We start from the raw sequence: 19272 nt of genomic DNA on the forward strand, positions 1-19272 counted from the left end.
CCCAAGTTACAAATGTATTTATCAACGTCCTCTTACCATCTAACTTTGCTTTGTATCGTAATATAAAGTCACACCCTATTCTCTACCTTAACGGGATTCTTTCTTCACACAGAAAAGGAATCCGTCATAATCGAATTATGTTTGGATTTAACGATTTCCTTCATTCGTCTTCTCTTATAAGAAAAAGAGAAAGAGAACAAATAAATGTTTTATTTCTCTTGGAAAACAAAATAAAAATAATAAAACGTGTATTTTATTTAATACAATTTAATTGGAAATGTAGGATTATTTGTATATTAAGAAAAATTTAATGTTGAATTATTAATTTTTCATTTTTTTTTTCTTAAAATCATACACGATGTATCAAGACATCTGATCATGTTTTTATACAAAAAATAAACAATCTTTCTTATCGTTTATTTAATTTAATATAATTAATTAAAACGCGTATAAGATGAATATATAAATATATTTAATTTGAAATTATTAATCATGTATGTATTCTCTATCTCGATTACGAGTATTTTTCTTATATTAGATAAAAATGAATTTAAGAAACAAAAACGATCAAAAATGCGAACGATCTTTTCATCAGAATTATCAAAAAGATAAGGATGTAAGTATGAAGATTAAAATGATAACTGTTAAAATGAAAATCTTTTGAACGGTTCGTATCCTTATATCTACAAGCAGATTTGGAATTATTTGTCGTGTTTGATAGCAATGAACTTTTCTCGTGAGTAGAGAAGATTCTTTCGCTTTAGGTCTTACTTAGGTAGGGAATTTGAAATGAACGTTAAAATATCAGCTGCAATATAGGGTAGGATTAAAATAAAATCTACTTACTAAAAGTAAACGAGCTAACTTTCGTTATGTCGTAAAACTCTGGTTGTTAGAAAAACTTAAATAGATAATAAATATTTTCGAGCTACGATCGATTGGCATTTTGTTTTCTTTTTATAGAAGTATTGGATCGAAGGGTAATTATTTTTCCAAAGAGAGAGAGAACGTCGGACGATGGTTCGTTGAAAAAAAAAAAAAATGAAAGAAAGAGAGAAAGAAAGATCGAACTCGACACCGTTTTTTCTCGAGACGAGTTAGGCATGTCGTTAGGCATAGTTAGTGTTCTTCTTTTCTGATAAGCGTGGGTGAATCCGAGGGAGTTCGTATTGTGTAAGACCTTCCATACTATCGTTTTATATGCATCGTTCTCATTTACACATGCAAGGTAAATACCGGTGCAAAGTTGCGTACAATGCGAAAAACAGTTGTACCTTGTACGCGCATGAATGGATTATTTCTTCTTCTTCTTCTACTTCTCTTTTATTTACTATCTCTTTTTGTTTTGTTCTTTGACGTTTGTAAAATCTCTGAAATATTGCCGAACCTTAACCCTTTTGCTATCTGTGTATCCCTCACGAGGGATCGTATTCTCTTGAGATACGTTTGAAAAGAAAAAAATATAAAAAGAAAATAGAAAAGTATTACAAGCTGTAGGAGGATTCATCCGAGTATCTAAATATTTTCTCTTTGACCTTTGCGATTCGACGATTGTACCGAACTTGTCTAGAATGCTGTGATATTGTCCTACTTGGTCGGTCAGCTAGATAAAAAACATAATTATTATTATTAATTAATCTCTAACAATTCTTTTTATATATTCTACATTTTAATATATCTTATAAAAATATTACTTTACTATAATTGACCTTTTTGAGATTATTCTAAATAATGTTTATTTTAAAAACACATACGCGCGAAATGCGATAAGAAAAAACACGATGCTCGAAAAATTAATTGATAAAATAAATAAGTAATACAATAAAAATTGATGAAAAGAGAATGGTGCTGTTTCGTTTGAAGAACAAAATAAAACACGTCTTTCAATTCGTATTTAGATTATATTAATACGGCAAGTATTGTGGGGAGGAAAAAAGTGGAAGAAAACAAATCAAAGTCGAAAGAAGATGAAAATAAAGATAAACGGGAATGAGGATAGTTCTCGGTTAGATAGAAAATCCTGGATCATCGACTTTAAGAACGAAGAGTCTGTCGAACAAACTCGCTTTCAGAACGATTACACGAACGACCGGCCCGTGGCGAGAAACACAAGCTCTCTCTCTCTCTCTCTCTCTCTCTCTCTTTCATCACAAGCACTTCTGTGACGGTGGTGTAATGTCACTGGTGCTATCAATCGACTCCCCATTTCACTCCCTTTCATCCCCCTCTTTAACTATCACCCCCTCTCACTCTCTCTCTCTCTCTCTCTCTCTCTCTCTCTCTTTCTTTGTTCTTCGATAGAATATCGAAGTTATCCTTTTTTTTTCTTCTATCTCTCTTACTCTTCTCTCTCCCCCTTTCTCTTGCTCTCATTTTCGCTTCGTTTATTCTACACGAGCAACATAAGCAACCTTCTTCTTTCCCTCCTTCACTCACTCTCTCTCTCTCTCTCTCTCTCTCTCTCTCCCCCCTCTCTATTCCTCTCGTCTTCGAGAGCTTGCAAGTTACTATACATACGATCCTTACCTTACGTAAACTTTGTCTATGATTAAATTTTACAAGGGAAATTTGGCCGAACCTAAAAATAATTCCAAGAACGAAAAAGCCAAATATCGATGAATATTCTTTTAACGGCAATGTGTGCAACAACTTTCTGTCTTTATCTCTATCTATCTCTTTTCGATAGATATGCGATTTTATGTATTATTTATTTGAAATATATGTGATCGTAATTAATGAAAGTCAACGTGATTTAAAAAAATATTACATCATGATTTCATTAGAAACGATATTTTCCATAAATTTATTTACTAAGATTTAAGAAGGAACAATAGTCGATAAAGAAATAATTAAGTATTACTTGAATCTAATTACCGTGTTTTTTCTATAAACAAATATATTTTTGTATAATTAAAATTTTAATTATCGATCAAGAAATATATCTCGTAGGTCTTATGTCATAATGGTGAAGAATTTTAAACGAAATAATCGACACGTGTTATTTACGTTCAAAATTATTTCTACTCTCTGTTTGATATTATAATAATTAATGATTATAATAATTAGCGATTTATAAGCTGCCAATGGAATGTATCTTAAAAAATAGAGAAGGAAAATTAGACGGTTTCATCATTCGTTGAATTGTACATTTATTTTATCTGATAAATTAAAAAAACTCTAGATATAATTCGTAATAAAAATACAATGAAGATGAATTATTTTCCTTTTGCAACATAACAGTCATGTATTATTCAAAAACATTCTTGAATATAATGATACTTGAGTTCTTTATTTCTACAACTATAGTATGTCCTATGAAAATTTAATTCCTTTAAAAATAACCAAAAGAAACAGAGTGGGAGAGAGAGGGAAAGAGAGAGATTGTTGAAATATGGAAGCAACTTAAATGCCAATGCGTATAATTTCAACGTTCGGAATAATTTAGTATTTCTCAACTGTTCCTTATTCGTTTATCAACAGAATATCAACGTGATTTATTATTTTGATCTATGCCCATTACTAATAAAAATGGACAAGAATTTAAGAATAATGATACATCCCATAAAAAATAACAAAAGTAAAGAAACGAAGAAAAAGAAGAAGAAAAAAGAAATTACGAGTCTATTTAAGGTGACATAAAACATTTTTACATTTCACGTAAATTCTCGCTTGAGGAATTTGATTTTATGCTTGATGCACACGTTAAGATTATCTCGTTACATTGTACCATTTTGAACGGAAACGGTACGGTGAAAAGTTAGTTGTCATACAAAATTTATCCTAGAAATAGTTCTATACGGGTAGAATATTTGTTTTGGGGGTGGAGGTTTCTATCTTTGTTATTTATAATAAATATTTTGTATGTTATGTTATGAGATTTTTAATCATCAATAGCGTCAATCAAAATCATTTAAATCTTCAGAAGAAAATTTTGAAACCAAAAAAAATATACGAAGTAGAACTTAAAAATATATCAAATGAAGTTTCAAACGAAAAATATATTATATTAATCATTTGTTATAAGTTATTGTTATATGTAGAATCACACTTTATTTTATTGTACTCCAACTCGACCAAATACAATTGGTTAACATATTTGAGAATTAAAACAATAGAAAGATCATTAACTTGACAATATTGTAGTACACTAAGGAAGGACAATCAAAATGCAGTATGTTTGGTTCATCGATAAATTAATTAACAGATAACGAGGTCAACGTGACTCTCATCTATTCTCATCGTAAGAGAGCTTTACGGGTTCTACAAATTACAACTATAATGTTATAATAACAGTTTGTTAAATCATGTTATTCGACAATCTAGACAATTTTTTTTACCTTTTCCAAGAATCAATAGAAAAAAAAAATGGATTTTCTGTTTCTTCTTGGTAAAGAATGCGAAGTCACCATTAATTCCTACGTAAAGTATTATTATCTTCTCCGACACACGATGTTAGGTAGAAATAATTCACCGAATGAATCCAATCAGCGAAACATCGGTTTATACGTCGCAGAAAAAAGGAATGAATGAGAGAGAGAAAGAGAAAAAGAGAGAGAGAGAGACAAAAGGTGCGTTAAGAGTCAACCTTTAATTGCATGGATACGGACAAGCTCTGATAAAGATTTGAGGGAATACAGGTTTTGTACTCCAAATTAACCCTTTTGAAGATCATATCAAACTTATTGCAAATCTAATTCATCCTTTTTATAAATTACGATTCAATGATTAACAAAAAGATTAAATTGGTTGTATAAAACTTGTATAATAAAATAGCAAAGTTATACACGTCTGATGTAAACGTTAGACTTTTTGAACGACATTCGACACTGGTCGAATTTATATTTCAATCTTGTGAAAAGTGTAAGAAAGGGATGAGATTTTCTCACGACACGTAATACATGAATAGATCAAAGTTTCGTCATGGTCATTGACGTTTAATATCAGTTTGGTGGTGTCTGTTGATTTTTATAAAATTTTAGTGACGTTGACACATGCTTTTTTCATAAAACACGTAGGTCGAACTCAGCTTTTTTACTGATAAAATGTTGAACGATATACAGGACGATTCATAAATCAGTTCGTATTAATAGAACAAGTCTTCCAAAGAATACAGAAAATATTGAAATTTAGGTCATATAATTCTAAGTATTTTATTATAAAATTAACAAAGGAAGAGATGATCATGATAACTATAGAGAATTTGACCTGTAGTATTTTGTATGAATGGGTTTATGTTTGTAAATTAAATTTGAATGATGGACTAATCCTGTGCAATAAGATCTTAAAAATGATAAGAATTATTAGAAAAAATTTGTAATATTGAAGATAAACAAAGGTAAAAATTTTTCTTTACAGAATGTTCATCAGTTCGTTGATTTTACTCTCTGTGTCGATTGTCATTTCGTTTGCTGAGGATTCCTCGTTGAACGATGCACTCTCTTTCAAACGTGCTCCAATGGGTTTTCAAGGTATGCGTGGTAAAAAAGATCTTACATCTATTCAAGACGCTGATTTTTCCAAAAGGGCACCAATGGGCTTCCAGGTAAAATTTCATTATTGGATATAATTAATCAAATAATAATAATAATTAGTGGGTAATACGTTCCATGCCACGTTTAACATTTTCGGTGATAGATAAATTACGGGAAAACAATTTTTGTAATGATTAATAAATTATCAAATTACAGTTGTTGGTAAATGTGGCTTGTTGATAAAACTTGCTTAAATATAAATTTCTGCACGTAAGGTGTTAATTATTCAAAATATTATTCTATTCAAATTTTCAAAATTGATTCAGGGTATGCGTGGGAAAAAGGACTCAATCGTAAACGATGACAATTTCTTGCAAGAAGCAGAAGGATTTGAAAAACGAGCACCCATGGGATTCCAAGGGATGAGAGGAAAAAAAGATTATCTAATTCCCGATTTTGAGGATGCTTATTATCAAGATAATTATGAAAAACGAGCACCTATGGGATTTCAAGGTATGAGAGGAAAAAAAGCTATATCCGAGGAGGAATATTACAAACGTGCACCAATGGGATTTCAAGGAATGAGAGGAAAGAAATCTCTCGAAGAAGTACGTATATATATATGTATTTATATGTTATCTTATAAATTTGAGCTAAGTCCTGAGTACTGCGGCACCCATAAATGTGTTACAGTTTTTAATCAAGCAGAAATCATTTCTTTTAGATATTTATTTTAAATATTATAAGATACATTAATTCTTTCGTTACTAGTGATTCATATATGGGTCGTCTATGCAAGGACCTCGTATGAACCGAAAGAGAACTTTTCTTTTTTTTTTTAATAAAAGTAAGTTTCATCAGAAAAAATTGTTTCTACATGAAGCTAGAAACTATTCAATCCATCCAAGTATATACTTAAAATAAAATTATTAAAAATTATGGTGGTTTTATTAGTCTCGCAGGGATCACGTTTAAAATATACTTGAAAGTTGAAGTGTTAATTAAATCACTTGTACTAGTATGACGTATTACTCATGTCGATAATTATTTGTCCCAGAATTGGAAATGACGTGTTACGAACGTCGATAATCAGAAATCTGAAAAATAAATTTGAAAGAAATTTTATGTTGTATAATAAACGGTTAATAAATGAAAGGTATAATACAAGATACAAAAAATAAATTTATTAATTTTTATATAGTTTTTATTATTTCAAAACGAAATACAACAGTAAAGTTATGGATATCATTTAAATGCATTGAAGAAAAAAAAAGATAACAAAAAATATTCTCAAAGAAAGTAGAAATTACGTGAGAAATGCGAAAAACGTTGTTAAATTATTCTTTTGATACGGAATGTTAGAAATGCCTTATTGCATTCCACATTACTTTGAAAAATGTTATCACTGTGTAAAGGAAAATTATTAATGAAAACAATTCTAGTATGCGTTTGGTCTAAAATATGTAAAATGCTGTCTCGTCGTTTTAAGTTATTGTGAACTACTTGATCATGCATATTGGTGAATTAATTATTAATTCAAGTAATTAACACATTTTTTGAATAAAAAATTAATATTATATATATCAAATGGTAATTTATCGATTTATGTAAATCATACGTCATTCCTAAAATTTTTCGTCAAATGAGGATTACTGATAAGGATTCTAAAGTGCAACTAACTCTTGAATAGATATTGGAAGAGATCGAGAAAAGAGCATCAATAGGATTTCAAGGTACGAGGGGTAAGCAAACATACTTGTTCGACTATCCCGAAGAATACGAGAAACGTGCAATGGCAATGGGATTTCAAGGTATGCGTGGGAAGAAGGACGCGTATTCAATGGAATGGGAAAAAAGAGCACCCATGGGATTTCAAGGTATGAGGGGAAAAAAGTCACTTTACGATGAAATAATCGAGGAATTAGAAAAACGAGTTATTATGAGTCTTCAGGTAAGTCCAATTAATCTTCAAATTATTAATATTACTATATCAAATGTAAATAATAATATAATCAAAAGTAATTATCTCAATTTGATTTTAAATATACGTTTTATTATTCTTGCTACGAAAGATGAGAATTATATATTAATTAAAATTTAAATTCTAATCAAATTTAGGATGATCTATTAAACGAGGATTTAAATGACAATTACGTCGATTATTTCTTCGACCCAATCGATTATGAGAAAAAAGAGTCCATGGGTTTTCAAGGTATGAAGGATAAAAAGGATAATGATAAACGAGTACCCATGGGTTTCCAAAGTATGAGAGGCAAGCGGAACGCCGTACAACTTTATGGAATCAATGGAAAAGCAACATCGACGGAATTCCAAGGTAAACTTTGATCTTCCTTGTCATATATTTTAATTAATAAAATAATTAAGAATTACAATTTTTTTTTGTTTATTTCTTTTTCGAGACGACGAACCCGTTTGGCGATGCTTCTTTAATTTTTTTTTTATTTTTATTCATTATTATTGCTACATCGATGGTACATACGAAAGTATAGAAAGAGAGATTAGAATTTTTTAAAGATGAAACTAAAAGAAGTCAATAATAATAATAAATAAATAAATAATACAATCACGATGACTATGGCCCACTTTGAAATTTTGTTGATTTGTTTCTTTTTTTTTTTGAGACGAACTCCATGATAATTGGTAAATTTGTTTTTAATTTATTTTATTTTTTTGTATTAATTCATCGATGAGACGTAGAGAAAATAAAGACGGGCAAAGATAAAAAGTGAGATTAGAATTTTTCCATCGTGAAACTAAGGAAGAAAGAAACAAATATATTAAAAAATAAAAATAAAAAAATAAATGAATAATATGAAATATATGACTATGGCCCATTCCTGAAATATTTATTCGAGCAGGCGACACGAAAGATAGAAGAAATGGAGTATCGTTGTACCAATTTGAAAAGCGATCTCCCTACCGATATTTCGGAATTCGCGGTAAGAAAAATCCACGATGGGAGATTCGGGGAAAGTTCGTAGGGGTGAGAGGAAAAAAATGGGCGACGTCTCCGTACGAGGACAATGGCAATCTCAATAATAACATCTTTGATAACATCAAAAGGATCGACATGAAGACGGGCCCAACGGTGGCATTAGGTAATTTCAAAGTTCCCGAATCACAGAACAACAAAAATGCATAAATATTCATCAATAATTATTCATAAATAAATAATTCAATAATTATTATTTAAAAGAAAAAACAGATAGTTTAGGAATCACGTTCATTCACGTTTCTTTCCTGTCTTACTCGAATCTGTCGTTTCCATAAAAAACAACAAAATATATAATAATTATACATCAACAAAAGGGCCATTGTCAATCTCTCTATTGGCATTTAATTAATTTCATTTCTTAGTGTTTGAACGATTAATATATGTCCTCTATTGGCATGTATTATATACACGTTATTTCCTCAGATTTCATAATCTTTTTTTTTTTTATTAATCTTTGGAGTTATTCAATATAATTTTATTTAATTTATATTGAAAATAGTAATTTTTTTTACGTTTTTTCCCTTGATATTAGAAATTGTAAATAAATCTTTCATTTCGCATCGATATTGAAATAGTTGGTTTGAAATTGCTCGAACCGCATATGTATTCGTATTTTTAACTGATATTCCATTTCTGTCCTTTGTTCGTTTCATTTTATTTCATACTCGTATCGTAACGAATCGATTATTTCGTTGAGATTGATTTTATTTAGAGACGATAAAGTTTTGTAATATCTTCTACGATCGGTAGCACATTATTTGATTCTATCGGAGATTAAGAAACCGTTTGAAATAAAACTTAAATACGAGTATATCATCGTATTATTTATATATATATTATAAACAAGTTTTTATTTCTAAATATCAGTTATATCTCATCCGTTATTGAAATAACAAAAATGTCCAACATTTACAGCTTGCTACAAATCACGAAAAAAAAAAAAACATCCATGAGATTTATTTCGTATTTTCTATTTTTCTGTTTTAAAAAAAAACCATACATAAAAAAAATCTTGTATTATTTTTATTCCTTGATCAAAGTATTTATTTAACGTGAGGTCTTTTTAAAAGAACAAATAAACAGAATTGAAGATGTTTAAATTAGGAAAGTATTTGAAAATTAACGACGTACGTATGTAAAACTGTGAGTTTCATTCGCGAGCACGGAAGTATTTGTTTTCCTAGTTCATAATGAAAACTCGGGGGGGGGGGGGGGGACTATGTATTAACCACGTGACATTTTCAACAAAACTGCATATTATCTGAATACCGACGACGAAACAATAATAACGCAAGGACTACTTTAAAAGTTTCTTCTTCGTTGATATATGTATGTATTTCTGTCTATTTGTCCTGAGTTGAGTGTATAACTGTTTCATCATCATCGTGTATGCCTCGCATGTATGTACTTGAGTTGGTACATACTTTAAGCTGGTATTGTTTGAAGTCTCTCTAATCCTCATTGTTTCGTTTACGTAAGGTATCGTATCCTGATAATGAGCCATCAACGAAGGAAACTTTTGAAATTCGATAATTTATGTTACATTCTCTTAACACGTTTTAATGCTACGGGGGTTCCCATCGAATTTACTAATAACGTTGTGGAAAGAGTTATTGGTGATTGAAAATGCCTGAATTAGAAAAACTGCATAATTTTAGTAATTAATAATATTTCTAAAATTATTCATGTTATCATCGATTATTAAATGATGTAAAGAAAATATAATTTTATTTGTAATCGTTTTTTTATTATACGAGCATGTTGTAATGCATTTTTAAATATAGCGAATAGAACAAGCGAATCGGATACATGTTTACTATACGTAACAATTTTATATTTATTTTTAGCATATGTTTATATAATATTTTGTAAAATCGTTGAGGACCTTTATAACTTTTCAGGCACATTACAATATTTTTTTTGCTTTCTATTATTTATTTTTATACATTTTTATATCAAATAGATATATATATATATATATTACGTAAAATAAAAGAAACGCGTTCCCAGTACCGCAGGATTAACCGATTTAACTACTCAATAAAATAAATACATAAAACATACTATTAAACTTAAGTATCCTATATAATATTTTACAATAATATGAATTACATAAAACAAAAAAATTCATTTCACTGTCAGAGTCATGTGGAAAAATTGATCTGGCATTTAACTCGTTACAGTTGAGAAATTACGCATGTAACTTTTCAACAGGTACTTCGAACATTAATTTAAGTCTTATCAGTCTCATTACTCGAATTTCAAAGTTAACTTTCCGCTTCCTACATTCTCCATGAAATACAATCCTGGTTTCGAATTCTATGTAAATGAACAAATCTAAAATCTGTGTAGATGCATTTTTGTTAAATGTTGCGAATAGTTGTTGTAATTCATTGACGGCACGAATATTAATACGAATTGTTATTTTCTGTTACAGATGTACAGTAATGGCACCAATCATAAAAACCTTACTTACAGTCGTTACAGGCTGTCTTCTTTAAGTTAAACCAATCTATTCGATAAAACGGCGAATTACGGACAGGGTGAGCTGAGCGTGAAGTGTAATCCGTTGATTTCATTTCTATGTAATTATCGTAGAGCTCAAATTTCATTTGATTACCGTAGTATTGTAATATCTAGTCAATATAACATATATGATATAGATGATAATTCGTACGCCAAAAAAGAATAAAAACAAAAAAAAACAACAAAAATCACTATTAAAAGAGAAAAAAGATAAATTCAAACAAAAAAGAGAACCACTTCTTCATTCGATTCGCGTTTACGCGTAAACCAAATACAAATGCTAAAATAAAAAAATATTGTAACTGTTCCGTGTAAAAGCCCTTTAAAAAAAGATTATATATATATATATAAAAAGCCTATATCAGTATTATCGTTAAATTATGCGATTATCAATTATTTGAGAGTGAGTGAGAGAGAGAAAGTATGAAAAAGTTAAAGAAAAAGAGAGAGAGAGAAATAGAGAGTGTATGAAAAAGTTCAAAAGAAAAAGAAAGACAGTTACTTTATTTCTCGTTCCTAGACGTATAGTAAGATTACTATAGCGAAGCAATTAGATGTCCCAAACTCTTAAAAAATGCATAACGATGACGTAAATGTAAGGATAAAAATGGTAAAAAAAAAAAAATTTAATATACACATACATATACATGTATACGTACATACACGGACAGAAACATATATAGCGATAGATAGGAACTATATTTTTCTCTGAATGTTATAAAGTAGATATATTTACATCTATATTTGTGTACCTCGCAAAAGTGATACTTTTATTTCTATCAGAAACCATACTTTAGTCATCTGCGATATTAAAACTTGCACAATGTCTGTATGTCTAATTTTTAGTCTTAAACCATCATTCGCAAGTATTTATCTTATACGTTATCTTATTTATATATTTCTCCTCCAAAAATTAATTTGAACTGTATAATTTAATAAAATAGTAAATACGAATCTACATTGAGAGAAACTATTACCAAAAATATCAAACTAATAAGGGGACGAGATGAAATGGGATAAGTGTAATACTAATTTACATTTCTTATGCAGCTGATGTACCTGAAATGCACCAATGTCTTTCTCCTCTGTACCTTTCTTAAAAAAAAAGAAGAAGAAAATATTTCTACTCCTTCTTCAGGATGGGATGTTTTTGGTGAATGCTTCTAGTAAGCTCAATTAAAGGATTTCTTAGGCTGGTGGAAGAGGAACAAGTTTGTTTCGTACTTTAATTCTTAAACTTAGTCCTAAAAATAATCTAATATAGTCCTATACACTTTATGATTAAGGCACAAATATGAAAACAAATGTTCACTCGACAATGACTAATATTAGATTAAAAAAGAAAGTCTGTTATTAAGTTAATACGAATGGATTCTATTAAGGAGATGGTTGAAATATGTCCTACAATATTCTATAATTACAAATGATGTAAATTAAAGAAAGTATTTCCTAACAATAAGATGCATCACTATTATATGCTCGGTGACTAAAGTATGGTAGACAAATAAATTAATGCTAAACATTTGAACATATTTTATTTTTAATTTTTTTCATTCTCTCATGGTCTAACTGTAGCAGAATTTTCATTGAAATTTTTTTATATTAAATGAATTTTCTTTCAATATATCTTCAGACGTGTTTTATAACATTTTGCAATACTTTCTATCTATACTTTAATTATTAATTATTACATATATTAATGACGTCCACAGAGTTATGTAACAAAAGGTGTAAAATAATTGAAGCCATAATATTTAAATTTAAAACAAATATACTAGTTATCATACGTTCTGCATACTACTCAATGTTAATTGAACTTTATTTTTCTCTGACAAATGCTAAAACGTAATTCGTCATTTTTGAAATTTAATCGTTAGCTACAAGAAGTGAACAAAATTTCACAGACAAAATATCTTGTATAGGATATATTGTATTTTGGATAAAACAATCGACAGATTGAGTGCTACGATGAAAAAATTATAAAAGTGTATATATTATAACACAGAAAATAATTATGATGATTAGTAAAATGATTATTATGAATGTACACACATCGATGTACTATATAAATATATGTCTACGTACAATTAAATGAAAAACATATCAATAAATATATAATTCATTATATTCATCCCATACTTTTATTGCGTTGATGTTTTATTAATTAAATATATTGTCTCATTATTATAAAAATCTTAAAACTTACTAAATATACTTGAAAATTGATCCTATTTTTCCATTTATAATCCCATTCTCTGTACGAACCTTATAATACTATTTGATTTAAATTTGGTAGGATTTACCCAAAAAGTATGCTGGAATAAGACGCTTTTGATTGGTTATACGTAGCTACATAGCCAATCAGAAATGTATATAAGTTTGGTCTTGTCACGCTATTGGTTGAATATTTCCTGTCGTCTATGCAAGTTTTCACAGAGGGAGCACAGTGCTACAAATTTCAGAGAAAGAGAATAAGAGTGTTTGGTAGTGCAGTGTGTGTATTTTCCACCTGTTTTGATTAACCTTATAAAATTAGTAAGTGTCATCTTCGTTTTTATTTATTTTCAATATTCATTAATTAATATAATAAATATTTAAACATAATAATATTATACTATTATACACATATCCAGTTCTAAAGGAAGAGAACAATTTATTTAGTTAGCGACTTTTTTTATTTTTTTTAATGAAACATTTGATTTACAAGTTATGGTAGCACTTATTTTTATCTTTTGTCAATGATGGATACATCATTAATATGTTTTTGTAACTTTAATGTTGCATGTAAGATTCTAAATTTCTTATTTAAGGTTAAGTGATATGACAATTTATAATTATAGGTTATGTACTTTGTGTAAATGTCATTGTAAGACTGCTTAAGAAGTAGAGAAATGTATAATTAAAAGATACAAAGTGATTGTTTTATTTATTTTAGTTTATATTTATTTGAAGGATATATTGATGATGTCTGTTTGTCATTTGGATAAAAACTCAGTTGGGAACATTTGTAAGCATGTATTCCTTTAAACCATTATAACATTTATATAAAGGCTACATATAGAAGGTGCATATATTCTTTATTTAATATAATTGTTTGAATGAATAACATTACAATTTAGAGAAAGTTATAGATTAGATCTATGAATATCAGATATTAGAGAAAACATTAAAAAGGTTAATTACTTGATTGATCGCTTAAGAATAAGTTTGTAGTAAACTGTAATTAAAAAAAAATACTTTCTATGAAACTGCAAAGGTAGTTCTTTTTATTTTTACTAGGAATTAATTTAAAGATTGTTTCAATGTTTTTGTAGAAGTTAATAATTGATTTCAATGATATCCTACATCAGTTTATCCATTCCATGGAAAGAAGACTTTTCGTTCTTTTGCCGGATCATTATCATGAAGATCATAATTATTAGGAATGATTACGACTTCTGCATTTGTGCTTTTTTTACCACCCCAAGGATGAAAGTGGAATCTTCTGGAGTATTCGTTAATAGCTTTCTTTTCTAGAATTTGTAGTTGATCGGTTGGGTTTATGTTTCTGTCAATGACATCTTCGAAATTTATCGATTCGTTAGTTACGGGTAAATGAAACTCCTTATCGCTGTTTCTCTTTCCTCCCCAACTATTAAAACCAATTCGTGATCTACTAGTTTTAATTAGCGCAGCACGTTTTTCATCTTCTATTTCATCCAAGATTGTTTCCGTTGTATCTTCTGTAACATTAGAAAATTATTAGATGATATATCTGACACACACATTAAAAATACAATTAAGTAAAACATATATAATAGAAGATATATATACCGTTCGGTAAATAAAATTCACTTTTTTCTTCAGGAGTATTATCGACGTTCTTGTTTAAGTCAAATTCTGAATTTGTGCTTCGCTTGCCTCCCCAACTATAGAATGGTGTTCTTCTACCAAAGTTGGGCAATCTTTTGACGTACTCATAAAAGCTTTGCTGAACATCCTTATCAGAAAATGATTTCCTACCCTTCATCATTAAAAAATTAGCTGGATCATCCAAATGTCCTCTTTTGCCACCCCAGCTGTTAAATGGCATGCGAATGGGTCTTTCATTCTTCGATGATTTGAAATGACTAACTCGTTTGCCATCACATCGACTGAAGAATGGATTTTTTATTTCTTCCAATTCATTTGATTTAAAGCTCTGTTCGAAATTATAAATATGTTAATATCGAAGAGAATTTATTGTTTGTTTTTTACAATATGAGATAAAAAATAAATTAAATCTTACTCGTTTATTTGTTGGTAAGTAAAGTAATGAAATGGTGGGTAGAATTTCGCTATTTTTCAAAACATACCAAAAGTTACTTTTCGATCCTTCCACAAATCGTTTATTTATATCCTTTTGAAAATCATTATCTAGAAAATTGCAATATCTTTATTGAACAATTGACAAATAAATAAAATGAATTTCTTACTCATTTTTGACATCTTGCATTACATATTTCAATTACCTTTTTCACTATTAAGACTCATATGTAATAATCCTGCCGAATTAATATCCTTGTTAATATCTTCCAATGTTTGTTGTATGGAATCCGTGTTTTCATAATGGGGAGTTCCAATAATTGCGTCAGCCGTAATAATCAAAAGTAGCAGCCACATTTCTAGAATAAAGAAAAATATAATTATTGCATTATATATATATATATATATATTTGAATCAATATAAATTGGAATTACAATTTGATTTTAAATACGTCATACATTTGTTTAGTTAAACACACGTGTATTTATCTAAATAATACGAAATCTACTAATTGATAATTTCCTTGATTCGAATATGAGACAATTGTTTTTTATTTCTTTTACATACGTTTAAAATTTTTAGATAATAATAATATGTAATTATTAAAAAGTAATAAATATTAAAACAAATGAATGTTACATAGGGAATGTATTAAACGTGCGCAGACGCGTTACCGTTGTTCTGAGAGACTTCGATGAAAGGGCTGAAGTGATTTCTCGTGCCAAAATTTCGTTACCAATCCGACATTTAATCGAGGGCGAAGAGCAATTTCTTTTTAATTCTTAATTCCGACTTGCTTATTGCGTAAAATGAAAACTTCAAAAAATAATACCCGACTTTTTTAATTTTTCTAGGCGGCTTTTCTCGCAAATACGATTGTTTCTCGTATTTCATATACAATTAGCAGATTGTTTCTTTAAGCTAAATTGAGAAACAAAATTTCAAAGAAAAAAAGTAATAAAAAGGGTTTGCAAGATTTGAGCTCACATATATCGGTTGCTATGTTCATATAATATGTGTAATATTTCTTTTTTATTTTTTGCTTATCCAACTTTAATGCTTTTTTTATTATTTTATATTGTTCTCATTTTTAATTTGTTCATCATCATTTCGTTGGAAATTCATTTTATTATTTAAACTGTTTTCTATTTTTAATGGAAATATATTTTTCCTTTCTTTTTTCCTTTTTTTTCGCTCTTTCTCTTTCCTCCCTTCTTCCCTTTTATTTAGCGAATAATGATAGTTTCGTTTATATTTATTTTAATTTGTAATTATCTCCGAATATTTTTAAGATAACCACCTAGTATATCACGTTTTGACCTATTTTGAATTTTTCATTGACCGAATTCAAATAAAACCTACTCACAAATGCAGACTTTTATTTATAACGAAAACGCATTCCTGGTTACTACTTGTGAATATTTAATCAAGCGGTTCGATCAAAAAAATATATATATACATTTATATACATGTTATATACATATGTATATAAACATATCTCCAGAGTGATTTAGCGTTTAATAAATAATCTCTTTAAGAAAAAAAACTTAATTTGATATAAATTTTATTCGATATAAAAGATTTTCCAACAATTTTTTATTCGAATTTATAATCAAAGATATTTCGGTGAAAAAATATAATCGATTGTTCATCGTTATTCACATAATTTTTTTTTCTTTCTCTATATGTTCTTTTTTCTCATATTTTCTTTTACTTGTCACACATTTCATACGAGGATACAAGATTTTTTGATAATTCGCTTTTTTCTTTTTGTTGTTGTCGCGTTATAAAACATTTTTATAATGTGCATTAATCGATCGATATCGAGGAGAATGAAAGAGAAAGGGCAAAAGGATAAAAACTTCATTGTTCATTTTTGCTTTGAAAAGAAAATTCGTGCTAAAATTTCATCAGCACATGCTTTTAAAAGTCGTAACAAAATTTCACGTTCGTTTTTATAAATCGTTTATAGTTGTTTTTTAAAGTTAAACAATGATGTTACCATTAGAATGCGTAAAAGTAACATTCTTACGTTAATTTAACTTAATTTTATTTATTCATTTTGATTTATTCACTATTTATTTATTTTATTTAATAACAAAATAAATTTTTGTTCATAAGAGAATCTTCATAGAAATACGAATAAATAAAAAGAAAATTCAAATCGCATTTATATAAGTTCAGTATTATTTTTATAACGTTTCGAAATATTGAATAATTTTACTTGCAAAAAGATTTATCACACGTGTCGTAATAAAAATTACAAGAAAAAATTAATAATAATAAAAATATAAAATTATCACTTACCTAATTTAATTCCGTTATATTTCTTACGAATATTTCGCGCGAAGTAGATACACTTTGATGTTTTTTTAATTCCACCTTGTGCACTAATATAAATATACATAAATAGATACTGATACAGATATTTATATATAATTATATGTATATTTATTTATGTTATGAAGAAACTTCGGCGCATAAATAGCGTGAAAATACGATATCAAGGCGAGATGCGTAAAGAAAAAGAACAAATTGTTTTTCCGACTAGTTTTATTATTAAAAGCTATAGACCGGTGTGCTATAAGGTGTCTAATGGCAACTGGTGGTGCGCGGCGTTCTTCTTATATGCTACCGAAAACTCGATTGCGCAAAATCGTCCTTTTAGTTTCGTTAGCTTGATCACGTATTTAACCTCCCACCTTCCTTACTCCTTTCATTCCAACTTCATATATTCCTGTCAATTCATTAGACTCTATCGTTCTTGCTTTTACGATTTTTTTTTTTCTATCGCCGGATTTATTTTTGTTATTTTTCTTTTTATTTTTCTTTTTTTTTCTTTTTATGAATAACTTTGACACTTGCCATTCGTATTTTTTAATTGTTTCGATGAATTGTTTTTATATTATTTCTCCCTCTGTCTGTCTCTCTCTCTCTCTTTCTTTTTTTCTCTCTCTCTCTTTTTCCCTTTGTTTCTTAATACTTGTTTCATGTTTTCTTTTCTTGCTTTATACTTTTAGGATTAACGTCATATTCACTGACAATAAGGGGAAGGAGAAAAGGGTGGAAAAAATGGAAATCATTTATAGTAGACTACCGTATAACGAGAATTTCTTAAATTCATTGAAAATATCACTACTACTGTTTTTTATATAATTAAATGCAAGTATTATCTACGTTTCAAAATTACATTAGCTTTAAGTGAGTATTAAATTGTCTTCGTCGCTATTAATTTTTTATTTCTCATAATTGTTTATTTTTCGACCATTACGTTATTAAGAAGAATTATCTCAAGGAGAAAAAAAGGACGGGTTATGCCAGTAATATTTTTGTACAATACGATAATAATGTGAATTCGTACATCACGTGTTATGCGTTATACACGAGAGACTACCATAGACGCTTGTTTTTTTTTTTTTTTTTTATATAAAGTTTTGCTTTTTCTCACGTCGAATTATTCTATTTATCGAGGTTCATATATCTATGATATCGAATCGACTATTTGAATCGACTGTTCATCAATTTGCAGAATTCGACTACAGGATCGAACTTGTTGCAAAATTTATACGGTTCGGTAGGATTTTACGATTTTACTTCGAAATTCAAAGACACGTTGAATGTTATCGCGTAACTGGTGCATGAAATATTTATAAAAGCTACAATTTTATTTTATTTTATTTTTTTATTTTGCTCGTAGGAGAAAACATTCGCCAATAATTTTGATCGATCTCGTTTCATTTTCCGAAACTTTTTAATACAACGCATATTTAAATAATAATCTCAATGCGCGTATAAAAAGAGATAAATATGAAATTACAGTAAAAAAGAACTTGGAATTATTATTACTATTATTATTATTAATAATATTATTTTCGAAGCTGTTATTCTTAATAATAAACGAATAATGCGAGATCACTTTTTGCGATTTTCTTTCATAATATCTCTAAAGGACTTGGAAATTAATTGTAAAAAAA

General features: G+C 28.5%; 3 protein-coding genes across 5 annotated transcripts in view; 2 read left to right on the forward strand and 1 right to left on the reverse strand.

Annotated features, from left to right (window-relative positions):
- The window catches only part of LOC106784724 (tachykinins), a 44008-nt gene extending 31888 nt beyond the window's left edge, over positions 1 to 12120 (forward strand). The window contains exons 2-7 of one of the 2 annotated variants that reach the window (XM_014744557.1): positions 5356 to 5542; positions 5798 to 6079; positions 7162 to 7422; positions 7590 to 7806; positions 8351 to 8590; positions 10925 to 11211. In XM_014744557.1, coding sequence (XP_014600043.1) covers positions 5357 to 5542; positions 5798 to 6079; positions 7162 to 7422; positions 7590 to 7806; positions 8351 to 8590; positions 10925 to 10935 — 1197 coding nt within the window. In that variant the 5' untranslated portion in view covers position 5356 and the 3' untranslated portion in view covers positions 10936 to 11211. Of the gene's footprint in view, positions 1 to 5355; positions 5543 to 5797; positions 6080 to 7161; positions 7423 to 7589; positions 7807 to 8350; positions 8591 to 10924 lie in introns of both variants that reach the window. The other variant, XM_014744558.1, reaches the window with a different exon arrangement.
- A 1353-nt stretch (positions 12121 to 13473) lies between these two features.
- Positions 13474 to 19272, forward strand: part of LOC106784726 (COMM domain-containing protein 4) — a 15726-nt gene continuing 9927 nt past the window's right edge. For both annotated transcript variants that reach the window (XM_014744561.1, XM_014744560.1), the window contains exon 1: positions 13474 to 13548. The gene's annotated coding sequence lies outside the window, so the exon portion shown is untranslated. The remainder of the gene's footprint in view (positions 13549 to 19272) is intronic.
- LOC106784725 lies at positions 14102 to 17698 on the reverse strand. The gene is made up of 5 exons (XM_014744559.1): positions 17606 to 17698; positions 15504 to 15656; positions 15281 to 15408; positions 14827 to 15193; positions 14102 to 14735 (listed from the first exon to the last, which is right to left on the reverse strand). Exons 2-5 carry the CDS (start codon positions 15652 to 15654, stop codon positions 14365 to 14367), a joined length of 1017 nt encoding a protein of 338 aa, XP_014600045.1. The 5' UTR covers positions 15655 to 15656; positions 17606 to 17698; the 3' UTR covers positions 14102 to 14364.

Source organism: Polistes canadensis, unplaced genomic scaffold, assembly GCF_001313835.1.
Source record: "Polistes canadensis isolate GaletaPanama2010 unplaced genomic scaffold, ASM131383v1 scaffold_39, whole genome shotgun sequence".
Taxonomy (NCBI): Eukaryota; Metazoa; Arthropoda; class Insecta; order Hymenoptera; family Vespidae; genus Polistes; species Polistes canadensis.